The 17,931-nt window shown below is 33.5% G+C and overlaps 1 protein-coding gene across 5 annotated transcripts in view; it reads right to left on the bottom strand.

Moving 5' to 3' along the window:
- Positions 1-426: 426 nt before the first annotated feature.
- The window catches only part of LOC140447224 (organic cation transporter protein-like), a 261,419-nt gene continuing 243,914 nt past the window's right edge, over positions 427-17,931 (bottom strand). For all 5 annotated transcript variants that reach the window (XM_072539748.1, XM_072539752.1, XM_072539750.1 and 2 more), the window contains 5 exons: positions 13,471-13,647; positions 9,370-9,637; positions 8,790-9,093; positions 6,802-7,131; positions 427-4,720 (listed from right to left, as the gene is read on the bottom strand). In XM_072539748.1, coding sequence (XP_072395849.1) covers positions 4,532-4,720; positions 6,802-7,131; positions 8,790-9,093; positions 9,370-9,637; positions 13,471-13,647 — 1,268 coding nt within the window. In that variant the 3' untranslated portion in view covers positions 427-4,531. The remainder of the gene's footprint in view (positions 4,721-6,801; positions 7,132-8,789; positions 9,094-9,369; positions 9,638-13,470; positions 13,648-17,931) is intronic.

The following is a 17,931-nucleotide window of genomic DNA, read 5'->3' as shown; positions in this document are numbered from 1 at the left end:
TGTCTAATTTCAAAGAGAGTTATTTCTGGCATGAGTTCAGAGCCTTGATTTAATATTGTTTTGCTTATTGCATCTCTTAGCTGTGTTTGGTTCATCCGTCTGCTTTTAAAAAGTTCTCCATAGAAGTCTTCTACTATTGTTAAAAGCTCCTCTCTATTTGTTGTTATTTTGCCCTTTTTGTTTTTTAATTTAATGATCTGACTTTTTCCATTATTTAGTTTTCTTCGCAGACTTTTTAGGCCTTTATTATTTTCTATGGTTTGTTCGATCTTTAGTGTATTGTACTTTCGTCAAAATCACACTTTATACTTACATCAAAATATGGTTAAACCCGTGGATACATTTTAATAAAATTAGATTTGATAAAATCCTATTATGTTTCTTCAGGTTTTAAAATAAACTTTAAATATAAATAAAAATAACTAGTTATTTTTCAAAAGTATTTAATACATAGAAAAGAATCAATATATACTATACATATAAATCAACAACATTATGTAAAAAATGATTAATGAAGAAACAGTACTAAAAATCAACAATTTAAGTTCATGTGACAAACTATAATCTATTCAAGCAAAGAAAAATCCCGCGAAATAGATGGAAACTCTGTGCGATTATCTTTTGTATCACGCGCTCACAAAGCAGTGGAGGATAGTAACAGTAACATATCGATAGAGGGAGTATGAGGCGAGTCGTAGCTGGAGACAGGTTTATGCTTAGACGAGGAAAGAGATGGGACTGGTAAACGTATGGAATTGACTGAAGAAGGCACCAGAATTGACTGGCACCAGAAAGGTTGTCAGGTCATATTTTATTTCTTCAGTAGATTGAAAATAAATAGATTTTTTTCAAATGAACACTGACATAATGATCATTTTTTGAGCATGATTTTATCATTACCTATTTTTTAGTAGATCGATATAGTGTTTCATAATGATCATTTTTTGAGCATGATTTTATCATTACCTATTTTTTAGTAGATCGATATAGTGTTTCAGTAAATCAGTAAATTGAAGTTGAAATCAGTAGACCTACTGAAAAATCAGTAGACCTGGTAACCCTGCGAGAGGTAGTAAGGGCAACGTACAGTCACAAAACATGGCGGTCACATCGAAACTGGCTTCACTTTTCGAAAGCAAGCAAGCAATTTAATTAAACAAAGCCTGTGCGACTTGTACACCCCTTAAGAATATGACTGGGGTGTTACAATTCATTGGGGCAATTTTCGAAAATTTATTAAATGGACGTTACCTGTCCTCTCTCTATCCTAGTCTAAGGCTTTATGTTTGCCAGCGTTCATAGTTCGAAATTCGAAATGAGGATCTGTTGGCTAGTAATTATTATATAGGCATGCTTTTTCTTTACTCCAAATATATTATATTTACATTTCTATATAAAGATTAATTTAAAATCGATAAATTTACAAAAGATGAGAACTACGTCATTATTCGTGTCATTAATTCACCAAGTTTGGCGATTCCTGTATTACTTTATATTTATCTACAATAAAGGGGAGTCGTAGATATCATAATGACAACGTTTATTCTATACAAAAATAAGTCTAAAACTAATATTTTAATCCATAAATTACCGAATAAAGTGTTAATATAACACATCTCATAATTGGTAGCAGAAATATATTTTCATAGATACTGTTCATTTCAAATAAAATTGCAAAACTTGGTCAAGTCCTTAAATTAATAATAATATACCTTAATTGATTATTTATTTATTAAATATTTGAGTTGCTTCAATTATATCTGACAATTTTTTTGAGTTTTATAAACCTCAATAACCAAAACTTCTATGTTTGTAACAATTTAAGGCTAAAAACGCATCATTTTAAGAACTTTTCTCTACCAGTAAGTCTACCAGTAAAAAGGTAAAGCATTTTGGATGAATTTGGAGTAATTATTTGATAAAACAGGTTTAAAGCTTTAACCCTTTCGCTCACGGCGTCCACAAATATGGACATATATTTCTAATCGCACAATTACACGAAATTATAATAATATCACTGTTTGCTCATGGTGTCCACGTTAGGGGACCTCTAAATATTCCTTATTAATGCACTAGACCCCATCTGTTGGCAAGTTGAAACGATCGGAAAAGTTTTAGTAAGATTCTGGCCACTGTGCAGACATCTATACCGCGCAAAGAACAGTAATTTATTTTTAGACTAGATGACTCACGCATACTTTGTAAAAATTATTTATATGTTTGAAAAGGTTTTTTGTGGAATACGCAGTCGCCAGTAGAATAAATTGATATTTGGCTTTGTATTCTTACTGAAAAGTGACGTCCTCACTTGTGGACTGTGTGAGTAAATGGATTCTTCTAGAGTAGGTAAATATAACCTAGTCCATTCATAGTACTTGTTAAAATAAACATATTTGTAATATTTCAGTAGCCAAGATGGACTTAAAGCGACCTTGGACCTATGAGCAGCTGCTCAATATAATAGAAAATCTTTCAGATATTGAATATATGTCAGACGACAGTTGATGCTTCCGAGTAGCAATTTGAAGATTTGGAAGGTAAAAATATTTATTTTGAAGTAATATAAACAACTAATAATTATTTATTTTTAGTAGAAACTAAAGAAGAAGACTTACAAACAGAAAATGTAGGTCCAAATGAACTTAATATTGAAGATGAATCTTTCACAGTAGAAGTGGAGACTGTGGGCCCTGTGGTCGCTGCAGGAAGGACCAAGCACTTCTCGGGCATTTGCTGAAGATAGGATCAGAGTTCATGATTACCTTATAAATAATCACCTCACCACTAAGAATGTAAACTCTTAAAAATTAAATTCTCTAAAAAAATGGCACACCAAAGTGAGATATCTCACTCCACCCATCCAGTGGTTTGTAGAAGATGTAACGCCAGTTGTAGAATTGGACATATTTACTTAACTTGCTCAAGCTATAAAGCAGCAATTAGACCTATATTAACATACACGGAGGAGACAAAACCTGACACATCTAAAACGAGACGACTACTAGAATTAACAGAGAAACAGAGAAGAAGATACTTCGACGAATATCAGGAAAATGTCTGTTGGATAGGGAGAGAAGCAAAAACACACAAAAAGAGCGAGCATGCAATATGGAAGACATAAATGGATGGGTGACAAAACGGAAACAGGAGTGGAACGAGTACATTAGTAGAATGGCAGAGGATATGATAGTATGAATAGCACTAGATAAGTCACCAAATGAACGAAGTATTGGCAGACCAAGAAAAAAATGGTGCGATAATTTAAACAATTGAGAAGGCTAATACTAAAGATAAAACAGGCTTTAAAGCCCACATACAAGAAGGTAGAACAAGAAGTTACAGATAAGGAAAAAATAATTGGAGAAATTTTCAAAGACTTGTTTGAGAAAACTTTTTCTTTTAGTTTCATATTATCAGATGCAGTTGGTATTTGCTAAAGTTATTATGATTGTGAAACCGAATAGCGAGTTTAATAAAAAATACGTCATTCTATAATTCATAAAGCCTCTGCTACCTTACAGCCAAACTCCTTCCTGTGGTAACACCTGTTTGATAAAAATGAGGTTGTATCGACTTAGTATGGACGGTATAGTTCTAAAATCAAATGTGTAGCAAGTGACACATACATATAAATCTCTGAAGGCCAAAGCTGATAATGCCAGTATCAGTCCGCCGTTACGCTAGTCCAGTAACCTACTGATAGGAGTACTCAGAGATCCAGTATGCTGCTTCGGATTGAGACGGTCTGCACAATGACGACTAATGATAAGAAAAGAACATCGAGGAAGAAGGAACATATTTTACAAATAGAAACATGGAACATCAAATCAATTAATAATAAAATTAAGAATTTAATAGAAAAAAAGAACTCACATAGAATATATATTAATATTATTAATATTAGAGATAAAAAAAAGGGAAAGGAGAAATAAAATATGGAGAATATGTGATGTATTATAGTGACGTAAAAAATATGAACACTTGTTTGCTTCTATTTAAATATGACATTATTCAGGTTTTAAACTGAATATCTACAATATAAATGCTGCGAAATAAAGAAATAAAATAGAGAGATGCAACAAGTTAAAATTTCTATCGACTTAAGTCTAATATCATCGATATTATCGGCTATAAAAATTTTGTATTTTGAATTTCAAACATGTTTGCCTTAACTGCCGCTCATTTTGTTTCCTTTAAATGTAAATTGTTACTTATACTTATCGTAACAATAAAAATAAATGGACTAAGCAGTCAATTAGTCGCGTACCACTACATATTTTAAAATTCGTTTACCACATTTGATTTGAAATGAACAATATATTTAAGTTTACTTCTAGGGATCAAAAACGTTTAAAAAAATTATAGAGTATTTTTATTAACATTGTTCAGAACTTTACCACTACTTATAATTGCACATTTTTTACATTAAGTACATAATGCCTGATTGGTCTAAGCACTTGTGTTCATACTTAGATTTGTTCATGAGGCAAGTCTCTTGTCTTTTTGTACACTATTTACCATGTAGTAGCCGCTATGCTGAACAGTTGTTGTTAATCTTCTTGTTGGATCCGGCTAGAGACATCTTCCGATTTTCTATTTCTTGTTTGATCGTAGTTGGTAATGGAACGCCTTTCGTTTCTGGTAGAAGCAGAACGCAAAGACCCCCCATTATTCCGAATGCTGCTAAGACTGTCATCGGCAGACTTGCATGGAAGGAAGACTGGAAGAAGAAATAAAAAGTGAACATGACTCTCAAACCTAAAAAATATTCATTCTATATATTTATTTATTTACGAGATATCCCTATATTCAATTTGCTAATTGTCTATTTTACTGATCTCATAAAAGGTGAATATTGTTATACTCTTGGGCTAATTTATTCACCACTTATTTGATCTCCTTCCGCCAGGAACTTTAACCCACAGGATAATAGATAATTTATTTGTTTGAATTGTTTAGGTCTTTTAAGTCTTAGGTATCTTAAACAAGTTTGAAACTGTCTCTATAGATTGTCTCAAAGTGACTAGTCTGTACAGGGTAAATGCACAACATCGATGCCATACTTCTTTGCAAACTTGTATTAAAATAAACGTCACTTCTTACTACTTAGCCTAATCCATCTTTTGTGTTGAGGGTAGCTTAAGTACTAATGCCCCTAGTCAAGGTGCTCAAGTTAGTCTTATACGACAGAGAAGCTCAACAGCCTGATCTTTTCCTATACGACTCTCGAGACCTAGGTATTTATAGGCTTCTTACCTACACTTTCCGTGTCCGGAACACCAACAGCTTTAAATGTTGTGTTTCCAATGGTTGGCCACAGAGATGGCCCTATCATTCGCTAAGAATAGGTCTTCTTTTGTGCAGGTCCCTCTCATCTCTGTGCATGATAGTAGATGGTGCCTATTCTGAAGGATGGACATGAAGGACATAAAAGCCTACACGTAGATTGTGATTACATGTGAAAGCAATCGGGTGTCCCCTGGAAACGAGTAATGTCGGCTAATATTCTCACCACCGGTGCACCAACACAGATTTATAGGCTATTAACTGGTCTTTCGATCTTATTCCTATGCATATATCTTCGCGGACTACAAAATTTGTCATTATCTGGGTTTTAAAAGCATAGTGAACAGTTTTGGTGTCTTCTTCTTTCAATATGGTGTTTCCCTAACAAACCCACCTTGTAATTAAGATTATTAATTCATTTTTGTTATGATCCTGATTTTCTTTAAGTGTTTTTTTTCCTCTAGAAGATATTTTGGACTGTAGCTTAATTTTTTGTGTTTGTTTTCAGCAAGAGGACAGTACATATTTCTTTTGAGCTGCTTTCAATGTTTGAATAATATTATTTTTCATTTCATTGACGCTGATATTCTCTAAGTGATCTGTAGCCAAACTAGTCTTGTTTTAATCAAAAGTTAGCGTTGAAATCTCCAATTATCAGTGTATAGTGGGTTTTTGAAGTTTGAAGCTTTTTTGAAGTTTACAGCTGCCCTGATATCTTCATAAAATTGATCAACTTCCTCATTTAAGTGGCTCGTAGTTGGTACGTAAACCTGTATAATTTAAAGTTTGTATCTTGGATTTAATTGAATAATAAAATAAATGACTTTGGTACATACACTTGTTATTGTAAATATGTTTGGTGCCCATTTTTTATGGATTAAAAAACCAACTGCTACGATAGGTAACTCTTTGTTTCTATATATCTCTGTATCTACATTGCCTTTTTAATAATGTAACAATTATAAAACAACCAGGATTTTGCCTAATAAGTCATGTGCCCAAAGAATCCAAATAGAAAACATAAATTTGTCAATATATCCGGTTTAGGCAATTTATTTTTGAGTACCAACAGTTCTATATTATCATACGGAATGATTCTTATTATATTACTTATTTTTTACTTATATTATTTACATATTACCTACTTTATTTTAATTTTATATTCAATTAGCATTGATAAAAGCAGGAAGCATGCTGATAGCAGATTCCATAATCAATTTTCAATTATAAAAATTGGTACTGTTGAAAGGAACAATTCAATGTTTCTTGATCTTTCTTTGAACTTTTTGGTTATATTCACTTTTTACAGTCAAATTCCTGGGATAATAACCTTTTGTTAGGCTATTAAAACATATGTTGGTGCAAAAAGGTTTATTTAAGTTCAGTTTCTTTTACCACATGGCTCTTTAGCATACTTGACCTAATCGATTTTTACTCAAGACTTTAAAAGATAAATAAATAAAAAAGTAAAAAAATATAAAAGTAAAAATATAAAATATATAAATTTTTACTTACCAGAAGCCACAAATATGGTACCAACATTAAAGCAATCCCTGCTGAGACATTCGCTGCCCCTACGCCAATATTTCTGATAGTAGTTGGATACAGTTCTGCTGCAAACACCGGCATTGTCGCATTCGACGAACTGATACAGAACTTGCTAATCATCGTTAGTGATGTTATCACCCACTGGAGATTACTGTCAAGGAAGTATATGGGGAAGGTTAGTATGCAGGCTATTCCAGATGTAATCATTGTTAAGGAAAGTGGCCACCTTCTGCCTTTCTTGAGAAGAAAATAGATGCTTATTGCTATTGCAGGGATTTCGACTACGCCTTGTAGAGCCTACCAAACACAATATACATGATTTATTGATTATTCGAATTGTTATTTTAAAGTTATTATTTTAATAGCTTTTTATGGAGTGCTAAATGATTAGTGTTTGCACTAATGCTAGCTAATTGCTAGAAGTAAGTTATTATTGTACGTTACGATAAATTGATAACACGATGAGTGCAATAAACAATTGTTCGTTCATATAAAAACATTATTTCATTAATAATAATCAATTAGCACTATATATTAGTATTGAAGAAGTTACGAACTAATCTTTCTCCTCTATTAGAGACAATAATTTAAAATGAAATAGAACAATTTTCGACAAGCAGCACCAATGCTTAGTTTTAATAAAAAGAGAAATGGTAAAAGAACGGATTTGATAACAACGATATACGCAAAAATGGCAAAAGGTAATAGGAAATATGAAAACCTGGGAAGGTCTAAGTTTCTATTCAGGAAAAAAAGCTGAGAAAGTACCGTACAATAATAAGATCAACTACTACAAATGCACCGGGAAGTGGATATAAATTGGAATTAGTGGCATTAGTAAAAAAAAATAACTTGAAAACAAATGTAACTTATTGTCCCAAGCCTACAAGGTCTAATATGCACATGCATATTAAGTAAATATGATTGGGAGCTAATCTCATGTATTCAGAGATGATCAGTAATAGATATTCAGCAATATTTTAACGTGTGTGTGGCGAGTAGTAGTAGGAACAAAAGAGATGGATTTATACTACCTCACATTGAAGGAGAGTGAATACAAATAAAAATATCCTATATCTGCTTACTATGCGCCATTTAACGACTGCTAACCTCAAGCTAAGGAGATAGAGTCGGCGTCGTAGGTATCGTAATAAATTATATTATTTTACCTGCTGTGGTCAGTGAATGTGTAAAAAAAATAACCAATTTTTAAACAGTGTGTCGACTTTTTATACAAATGTAAAAAAAAAACAATTATAAGAGGTAATATGGAGGTAATATGAGTAGATTTTTTATCATCATAATTGGTGGTTCTGTTCAAATTGATACTCGACCTTCCTAACCTTATTTCTCCATTCGGTTCTATTGCTTGCAGCTTGATGCCAATTGGTAAAGTCGATCTTCCTGGCAGTCTGATCTTTAGCATTCCCCTATTTCAACCTTGGTCTACCTCTTCGTCTAATCCCTCAGCTATTTTTTTATGCTTATTGTGTAGATCAAAGTTATATAAATGACACCAGGTTTCCTTCTCATATGTTGGGCGTCATATTTTTTAACGACTATATTTTAGGGAAATAAACCACAATATTAATGAAATAATATTTGTAATTGACTTCTCAGAAATCGTTGTCAAAATACAAATTATTTTTTTTTCTTTTGTAAAATTGGAAGCAACGTAATGATGTTTCTTTTTCTAGACTTTTAGAGGAGAAAAACATCCTTTTACTACTTGAAATTAAAACATTCGATGACATACAATAATCTGCAATACTGCGTTACTTTACCTTACATTACTTAGATATTTAGGGTATTTTGATTTATATTCTGGTGTTAAGTGTACATTATACTCATAAAGTATGTCCCAAGTATTTAAATTAGGAATAAATCACTACAAAATAACTTCTTTAACGTACTATGAACTTTTGAAAGATTAGAATGAACACATTTTTGCTTACCGAGTTAACATACAGATTTCCTCCAATATTTCCAAGATTGAGAACCAATCCATAATACACCAAATATACGCTGAACCAAATCATGAACTGACAGAACGTCTTTTTTCTTAAGGATGGCACCCTAAACAAGTCAAACACCGAAACGTCTTCAATCGAATCGCAACCCGACTCAGGCTGTAAAAGTTTATCCAAGTTGGGTGGAAGAGGTCTTCGGTTAAATTTGGATGCTTTTTCCAAAATATTTTTTACTAGTTTTGTTTTTCCAAGAACGAGAAGCCATCTTGGGGATTCTGGAAGGACCCACCTGTAAACAGATTACAACTTAAATTGACTACATATTTTTCCTCTGGTTGTTTGTGCTTTGTGAAAACTAGCTAGATATCTTTAGCATTTTTAATTAAAAAAAAATATCCATTAACACATACATTAAAGACAATTTCGGTGTCATATAGAAGTTTTCTAATTTTAATTACTAATTGAATTTCTTTTTGGTAAGCCTAAAACTTTCTACTTCTGAAAGTAATAAAATAAATGTTATAAACATGTGTGTGCTTAATAATATAATAAAAATGCATTTTACCAAAGTATAATGAAGAAAAATCCCGGCAGTGATATCGCTAACTGAAAGTGTCTCCAATTTCTTAGCAGCCAGCCTATGCCTGACACGGTCACGTAGCCCATAGACACTGGAAATAAATACGAGATGCCAGTTACCGTCCTCCATTCTCCACCAACAAGTTCAATGGACAGCACGAAACCACTGAAGACCACAGATACGGAGATGAATCCTAAAAACGCCCTTAGAATGACGTATAAGAAGAACCAAGGAGTGAAAGCGATAGCGGTACCTGAAAAAAAATAAATCGTATAATAAAAGGTAGCAATCGTATAATTGCTGCTAACTTTATAGATATATTTATATTGAATTCTATAGAAAATATCCACTTTTTTAATGCCAAAAACATTGATTTTGAAATTTGAGGGCACACTCGTGGGACCAATTTTTTTGTTCTTTAGTACTTAAAACCGAAGAAAAAAATAGTGCCACCACCCGGAACGAGGGTAAGCATGTCGTTTTTGCGAAATTTCACAAATTGAATGAGCGAAATAATAGTGATTTTGGAGTGTAGAACTGTCGCAAATTAAAATCACTGTTTAAAATAAATCACATAATCTGTTTAAAAGCACTTACATTTTTTTTAATAAAAGTATAAAAAAAAATTTTATACTTTTAAAATAATTCTTTTGTTTTTCACTTCATTCTCAATCTACAGGGTGACTTTTAACTATGGAACGCCTAAATTATCTCGGAAACGGCTTGCACGATTTTTATATATTTTATTGCATAAGAGTGTTGTAATGTGGCCAATATTATGGCGGTATTTACATTGTTGTCAGATCTTCCTTTTTTCTGAAAATCTAATAATAAACTTTCTTATTTCAAATGGATCACCCTGTACACTAGTGGCCAAAATTCAGGAAACTTTACAAGAAGTTTAGTTTTGTTATCAGAATTCCTCTTTTTCACAATACTTATGTTGTTTATCTATAATTTTATTGCATTGTTTTATGCTTCTACTTAATATTTAATATCTATTTTAAGAGGAAAAACGCTCTAAAAATTATAAATAAATAAAACAACAGCCGTTAGCTGTCAGTAGATATATTTTAAAAAAATTCTAGGTAGCATGAAGTTCACGAGAGGAGCCAAATCTTCTGGTGTAATGATTCTAAACCCGTTTTTAATAATGGTTTCTATCAGTTTTCTCTTGTTAGTGCGGTTAGTTTAAGGCAGGACAGTAAAGTCATGGTTTCTTAACCATTCAATGGAAGTCTTAGCCGTATGACAAGGCGCTCCATCCTGCTGGAAGATGCATTGTTGGGCATCTCCTTTAAACAAATCTCTGACAGTCGGCAGCAGTTTAGTTTGCAATATCTATTCCTAATATTTTTCTGCATTAATATTGTCCTCTATTAATGCTAAACGGCAAGTCCATTAGAGATCATACAAGCTCATACCATGACACTAACAGGTTGCTTCATAGTGACCGTAGTACACTGAGGCAATAGGTATTCGCTCGGTTGGTGGCGAAGAAACTTCACTCCGCCACTCCCAAAGATCGAGATTCTAGTTTCATCACTCCAAATTACCTTACTCCACTGTTTTTCTGTCCACCCTCTGTGTGCCAAAGCCCAATTAATGCGTTTTGCCTGTTTTTTGTTCAGGTACGATTCTTTCCAGGAGTTCGTGCTCGCAATTCATTTTCACACAACTTTCTTCTGATAGTGTGGTCCGATATTTGTAAGCCAGTTGATTTGACAATAGCATTAATATCTTTTGCGGATCTGCGACGATCTTCTAAAGAAAGTCGGCATATTCTACACTCATCGTATTAAATAACTTTCGGTTTTCCGCCTGTTCTTTTTGCTGATTTTGTCATTCCAGTAATATGATAACGTTCACAAACTTTCATTACACCTGATTTTTTGACGCAACCACCCAATTTGTTTGCTATTTCTTGATATGTGTAACTTTCTTTACCATATATTGTGTTTAATATTCTAGTCCTACTAGTCTGAATACGAATTTTGTACCAAACTAGGTGTTGTTTTGGTTCAGAGAATTTCTTCACAACACTCACACGTTTCAGTGGAACTTATAGATCCTGTCTGAAGGTGGTAATGATTTTTAAAATCAGTGCGCTACTGAAAAAATATGTACCTTAAGAGATTCCTTTCAAGAAAGTAGAAATTTGTGGTACCCAAAGGATGACAAATATTTGGATTTAAAAAAGCCTCTTCCACCTTCGCTTTTGGTCTTCTTCTTCTAAGTCAGCGACTGACCTAGATCGCTCTCACGTTCTGTAGTATAGAAAATCATGAGAAACAACAAGAATAATGAATTGAATGTAGAGCACGATACCGTAAGATTTGTCATTGGGAAGACGAAAACACGGAAGACCCAGAACGAGATGATTGAATGACGTGGAAGATGACCTGAAAACTATAAATTAAGACAATGCAGGGGAAGAGCACAGAAGAGGTCTGAATAGAAATACACAGCGAGACAGGCTAAGACCCATCCAGGGTTATGATTCCAAAAGAAGAAGAAGAAGAAGACAGATTTTAAGTCTCCAACTTTCCGTTTTCCTTCATCCGCTTAGATGTAAAATTATTAGGTTACACTTTTATGCCAAGATACTTGAAGTAAATGATTGTAGAAATTGCTTTTAGAAAAGTAGAAAAAACGCAACCGAGAAAATTTTGGTCAAATTCAAAGTATTTTAGTTTTTTTATTTTTAGCCCTATTTTGATGGTTTTTTTAGCACACTGTGTAAAAATTTATAAATTTTAATTTAGTTTAGTGAGTTTTTAATCAAATTTTGTATTGGGTTTAGATCTGGCGAACACGCTGGCCATTTCATTGTATTAATACCAACTTCCTCTAAATATTGCGTGACACACATTGCAGAGTGGGGTCGCGTATTATCTTGCAATAATAGAAAATTATAGCCGATATATTAAGAAAAGGTTACTACGTGATTTGCTAAAATTTCCTCAATATACCGATGTGCAGTCAACGAACCCTCAATAAATACCAATTCAGTGTGCGCCTCTCGGGATATTCCTGCTCATACCATCACCCAACCCCCTCCATGGCTAACGCGAGAAGTGAAAGCGCACTCCGCAAATCTCTCTCCAGTTCGATGCCATACTAGTTCTTTCCCATCTGATAAGTGAAGACAGTATCTCGATTCATCCGTAAAAAGCACATTACTCCATTGTCCTAAATTCCAATGTAAATGTTCCCTGGAAAATTTTAGTCTAGCTGCTCCGTGCCGTGGAAGTAATTTGGGTCCAGTTGCTGGTCTGCAACTTTGCAAACCACTTACATGATTACCTCGAACCTCTTGAAGCTGATTTATTGTTTGCACCGCTATTAAATGACGATCCCGCAAAGCGTTGACTCTTATAAAACGATCATCTAAAGCGACAGTTTTGCGCTTCCTGCCACTTCCCGCTTTACACTTGTTTGTTCCAGTTTGTATAAAAAGTTACACTACCCTTTGGATGGTAGAGAGATAAGTGTGTAGTACTCTAGCCACATATTCATAATTTCGCCCATCTTCAACCAGAGCAACGGCTTTCGCACAATCTTCGACACTAAGAACCATGATCAATCATAGGTAAACAAAATGTAAGGGTCAATATGACATAATGATAACAGTCATCAAAGCCACCTCGAGGTACTACAAAATTAACATAATTAAAAAAGTCCTAAATTGTGGGTGACAAATTCATTTGGCTCTGAAAAGTGAACCAAGCCATATTTTGACATGAAACAGAAAACTCAATGTCTAGGAGACATAGTTTCAGCCGAAAAATAAGGTTTTACGAAAATTCGCAATCGGAATTATTCCACAAAATGTTTAAACATTAGGATAATAAAACCACGTTTTGATTAACCCCGTACAATAGATCAAATATAAAATTGTATTATAAAACTGACTATACCAAATTAAAATTTATAAATTTATACACAGTATGCTAAACAAGTCATCAAAATAGGGCTAAAAATAAAAAAATTGAAATACTTTGAATTTGAATTTGAAAAATAAATAGTTTGAAGTAGTGAAATTGACAAACTTAATTTAGCTTAAAATTATAGTTCATGTATTACCGATTATGGTCTGTAAAGTAACAGATATCATCAATGTCCTTTTTCTTCCATATTTATCAGAGACGATACCACTGACGAGACCTCCAATAGCGACTCCGGCAAGGAACATCATTTCGGCTAAGTTTTGTAAACTTTTCCTATCACAGATTAGGTTGAAGTCGGTGATTATGTTGGAACCTGAAACAAAAAATGGTATTACAAAAACAGGCATTTACTTTTTAATAATTTATATAAAACTGCCCACAATAGTTTATACGAGACATCAATATAAAAAAAGGTGGTACACTAGGCGGTACTGTAGACCAGCGCGAAGCTTCCTACTGGTTTCTGTATTTTTAAAATGTATGTTTTTAATTAAAAATTAAAATGTTTTTAAAATTGAATAAAGTAAGTTTATTATTTATTTATAATTTACATTTTCAACAAAATACGTTATATTAAAATAATTAAATAAATTACTGTTTGCTCCCATCGCCACCCGCTAAGGTATTAACAAAGTTACGTTGTGTATTTCGTCTGCATTGTTGCCAAGAATACGTCGGTCGTTTACTTAATTTAATTAATATGTAAACTCATCATCATCATCATATAACGGGGGTCCTACGGCGATTGCCGCTTCCCGCATTTCAGCCTCCATCTTTTCCTATCTCTCCAATCTCCCTCTTCTAAGCCTCTAGATTGCATTGTTTGTGTAATTTCTCTTCTCCAGGAATTTGGTGGTCTTCCCCTTTTCCTTCTTTCTGGCGGAACATACATTAAGGCTTTCTTTGGCCACCGCTCCTCCTCCATTCTCATCACGTGACCATACAATTGTAATTGCCTTCCTTGTATTCTATCTGAAAGATTATCTCTAATTCCTGTACGGTTTCGTATTTCCTCATTCCTGATTCTTTCCATTCTCGATACTCGACATGACCTTCTAAGATAATCCATTTCCACAACGTCTACTTTATCTCGTTCATTCTTTGTCATCGTCCAACATTCAGCACCATATGTGGTAATTGGTTCTACAATTGCTCTGTATACGCGAAGTTTGGTATGCATCTTTATTTTATTAGACCACAGTAATGAATTCAGTATTCGGATGCATTTTTTCCCTTGGGTTATTCGGTTTTGTACATCTATCTTAACTCTGCATCTGCTGATATGATGCTTCCTAGATATTTATACTGGTTGCAGCCTTTTATAACTGCGTTTTCAAGCCTCAGATCTGTGGTATTTCCTCCAATTTTTAAATATTCTGTTTTGCCTATGTTTACAGTAAGCCCCCATTTGGCATATTCCTCAAATAATTTTCGATTCATATAATTTATATCTTCCTCATCGGTTGCAACCACCACCTGATCATCTGCAAATAACAATGTATACAGAGTTTCTTGTCCCACTTCGATGCCCATAAATCTACATTTATTTCTCCAATTCCTCAATGCTTCTTGGACGTATATTTAAAAGAGTGTCGGTGACAAACAGCATCCTTGCTTTAGGCCTTTAGTGACTTTAAATTCAGTTGAGGTTCTGGTTCCAATTTTTACACAACTAACTGCATTTTCGTACAATTTATATATCGCTCGGATATACGTCGAATCCAATCCGGACCTTTCGAGGACCTCAAACATTTTCTTTAACGGGACACTATCATATGCTTTCTCAAGGTCTATAAATACCAAATGGGTCTCTCTACTTCTTTCGACACGCTTTTCGATTATTTGTCGTAGGATAAATATATTATCAAGGCAGGATCTCCCGGTACGAAAGCCGCTTTGTTCTTCAATATCTTGTATCTGTCTTTCAACCCTCTCTTTAATATTCTGCCGTACAACCGGCCCACAGAGCTCGTCACAATAATACCTCTATAATTTAAACAGTCTCTTTTATTCCCTCTCTTATATATGGAGCTTATATATGATTTATTCCAATCTTTAGGAATTTCCTGTCTCCACACATACATTTATTGAAAAGGTCTACTATTAATTCTAAAAGTGCAGTCGGCCCATATTTAACCAGCTCTATGGGAATGTCTCCAGGCCCTGCGGCTTTTCCGTTTTTAACCTCTTTTAAGGTTTCCGTCAATTCAGATAATGTTATTATAGGGATTTCCTGTCTTTCGTCTCTGTTGTCTATTAATTCCTTATCTTTTCCCATCTGTACTCTACTCTATCCTCTTTCAGCAGTTTCGTATAATATTCTTCCCATTCATTTAACTTTATGAGAGAAATGTTGTCTTCACTTTTCTCATTTTTCCTAAACTGCTTTAATGTTTTCCAGCTTGTGCCACTTTTGTTCCACCCATAAATCTGTCCAGTTCATCACACTTAGCCTCCCAGTTTATATTTTTTGCCTTATCCACGTCCTTTTTAACTTCTCTATTCCATTTAGCGTATATTTCTCTGTCTTGTATGTAATATAGTATATATACTAATATGTAAACTAAATCTTTTAACAAAGATTGGACTTTAAGATCTTGTAATGTGACCATTTTGTGGCAATAATGTCCTAAAGTTCCAGAGTTACAACTATTACAGCCACGGAGGAAGCTATAGCTACCTGAGGAAAAGAACGCCAAAATGTTTTGAAATAAAAAAAGATGTTAATTAATTAATATCCTTTGTGAAGTGTACTATTGTGCAGTGAGTAATGAGTAGTGTACTGTCTGAGGGCTCAGGACACTGAGACCTCAGAAGCCCCGAAGAAGACATCAGAGAGGATGTTGAAAGCTCGGCGTAGTGAAAATCGACGCGGCTCAACCCGTAAGCCTGGTCAGTTTGATATTAATTCTTTTAATACTTAATAATAATCTTAGTTTTATATTCCTTCATTCTCTCCTATCCTGCCAATCGTTTTCTTTTAGGTTTCTTTCTTTCATTGCATCTTAGATTTCTTTTTCCATGTATTTTTGATCGTCATATTTTGATTTGATGCGTTATATATATATATATATATATATATATATATATATATATATATATATATATATATATATATATATATATATACAGGATGAGTGCCTTAAGAACCGGCAAAATAACGCAAAAGATAGAAAACATAATACGTTGTGAAATAAAAAGAGATGCAAGTAGTAGAGGTGAGAAATTATCGATATAAAACTATAATTTACTTTACATTACATTAGATCTATCGAAAGTTTCCTACCTTTAGACGTTAGCTTATGAGCTGGTTGACTTCAGTCGTAGTAATACGTATCACGTAATGTAAGTAAAAACAGTTCAAGTACGAGTATATTTTTATCCAAAATTAAAGTATTGATCAATATTAAACTGTGATTTGAGACGTCGCATACACTCTTCTCAATACAGAATTATCATAGCTTGTTATTCTGTATTTATCAAATTACTACTAATTAAACTGTTTACTTACATTTGCTTTATTGCCTTCAATCAGTTTTTACTTTATGCGAAATGTAAAAAATGTTAATGTTCGACGTCATACTTGTAATATTATGACTGAAGTCAACTAGCTCATAAGCTAACCTCTAAAGGTGGGAAACTATCGATAGTCCTAATGTAATGTAATGTAATGTAAATTAGAGGTTTCTATCGATAATTTCCCACCTCTACTACTTTCATCTCTTTTTATTTCACAACGATTATGTTTTCTATCTTTTGCGTCTAATATGGTAGCATCTCAGTTCACGAGAGATATATGCGTGATCTTTCCTCACGAGAGACATGTGTACGATCATCTGAACACAAGGCTTTTTGTTATCTTTTGTAATTCTCCCCCTCTCATGCATTCGATAACAGGTGAGTAAAATAAGCTCGTAGACTAACCCTCACCTGCGTCTCAGTTATGTTTCATACGATGCCTCAAGATAAAGGTGTATCTATTACAATAGGCTCAGGCGTTTCAGCAGCCGTTACAAAATTGTGTCAGTTCTATAGAGTTTATTACATAGACCTGTCTATAGAGTTTATTACATAGACCTGTAGCTAAATCTACCGATTTCTACCAAATTTTGATATGACTATATTCGCTCCGTGCGTGACCATGGTAGGGGTACCTTGAAACGATGTCAGCGTGCGTAGCGGCGAAATATGACACACTTGGCCTACCTTTTTACGCATAAATTTTATCAAAAATGTGTGCAAATAAATGTTGCGTATTTAGTTGTGCTAATAATAGCAAAAATAGTAAGTGTAGATTTTATAAGTTCCCAAAGATTACATATAAATTAGAGAAAAGAAAAAGATGGATCCGTGCTATTAATATGAAAAAGGAAATATCACGTAACCTCATTTTTATGCAATTGAAATATTTAAATAATTTACCTTAAATGATATTTTATAAGGCTTCAAGCTAACTGCAGAGTGCCTGATGACTTTAGCTTTTATATCATAACTTTTACTATTACTGTTTTTAATTATATGCTCTTTCACGTGAAAAACTTGATTTGCCAGTACTAGATTTTTAACTTTTCTTTCCGTTTGAGCTTAAAAAGATATA

The sequence above is a fragment of the Diabrotica undecimpunctata genome, chromosome 8 (assembly GCF_040954645.1).
Source record: "Diabrotica undecimpunctata isolate CICGRU chromosome 8, icDiaUnde3, whole genome shotgun sequence".
In the NCBI taxonomy this organism is placed as follows: Eukaryota; Metazoa; Arthropoda; class Insecta; order Coleoptera; family Chrysomelidae; genus Diabrotica; species Diabrotica undecimpunctata.
Note: the sequence above shows the minus strand (reverse complement) of the source record. Positions and strands in the feature narration are given on the sequence as shown.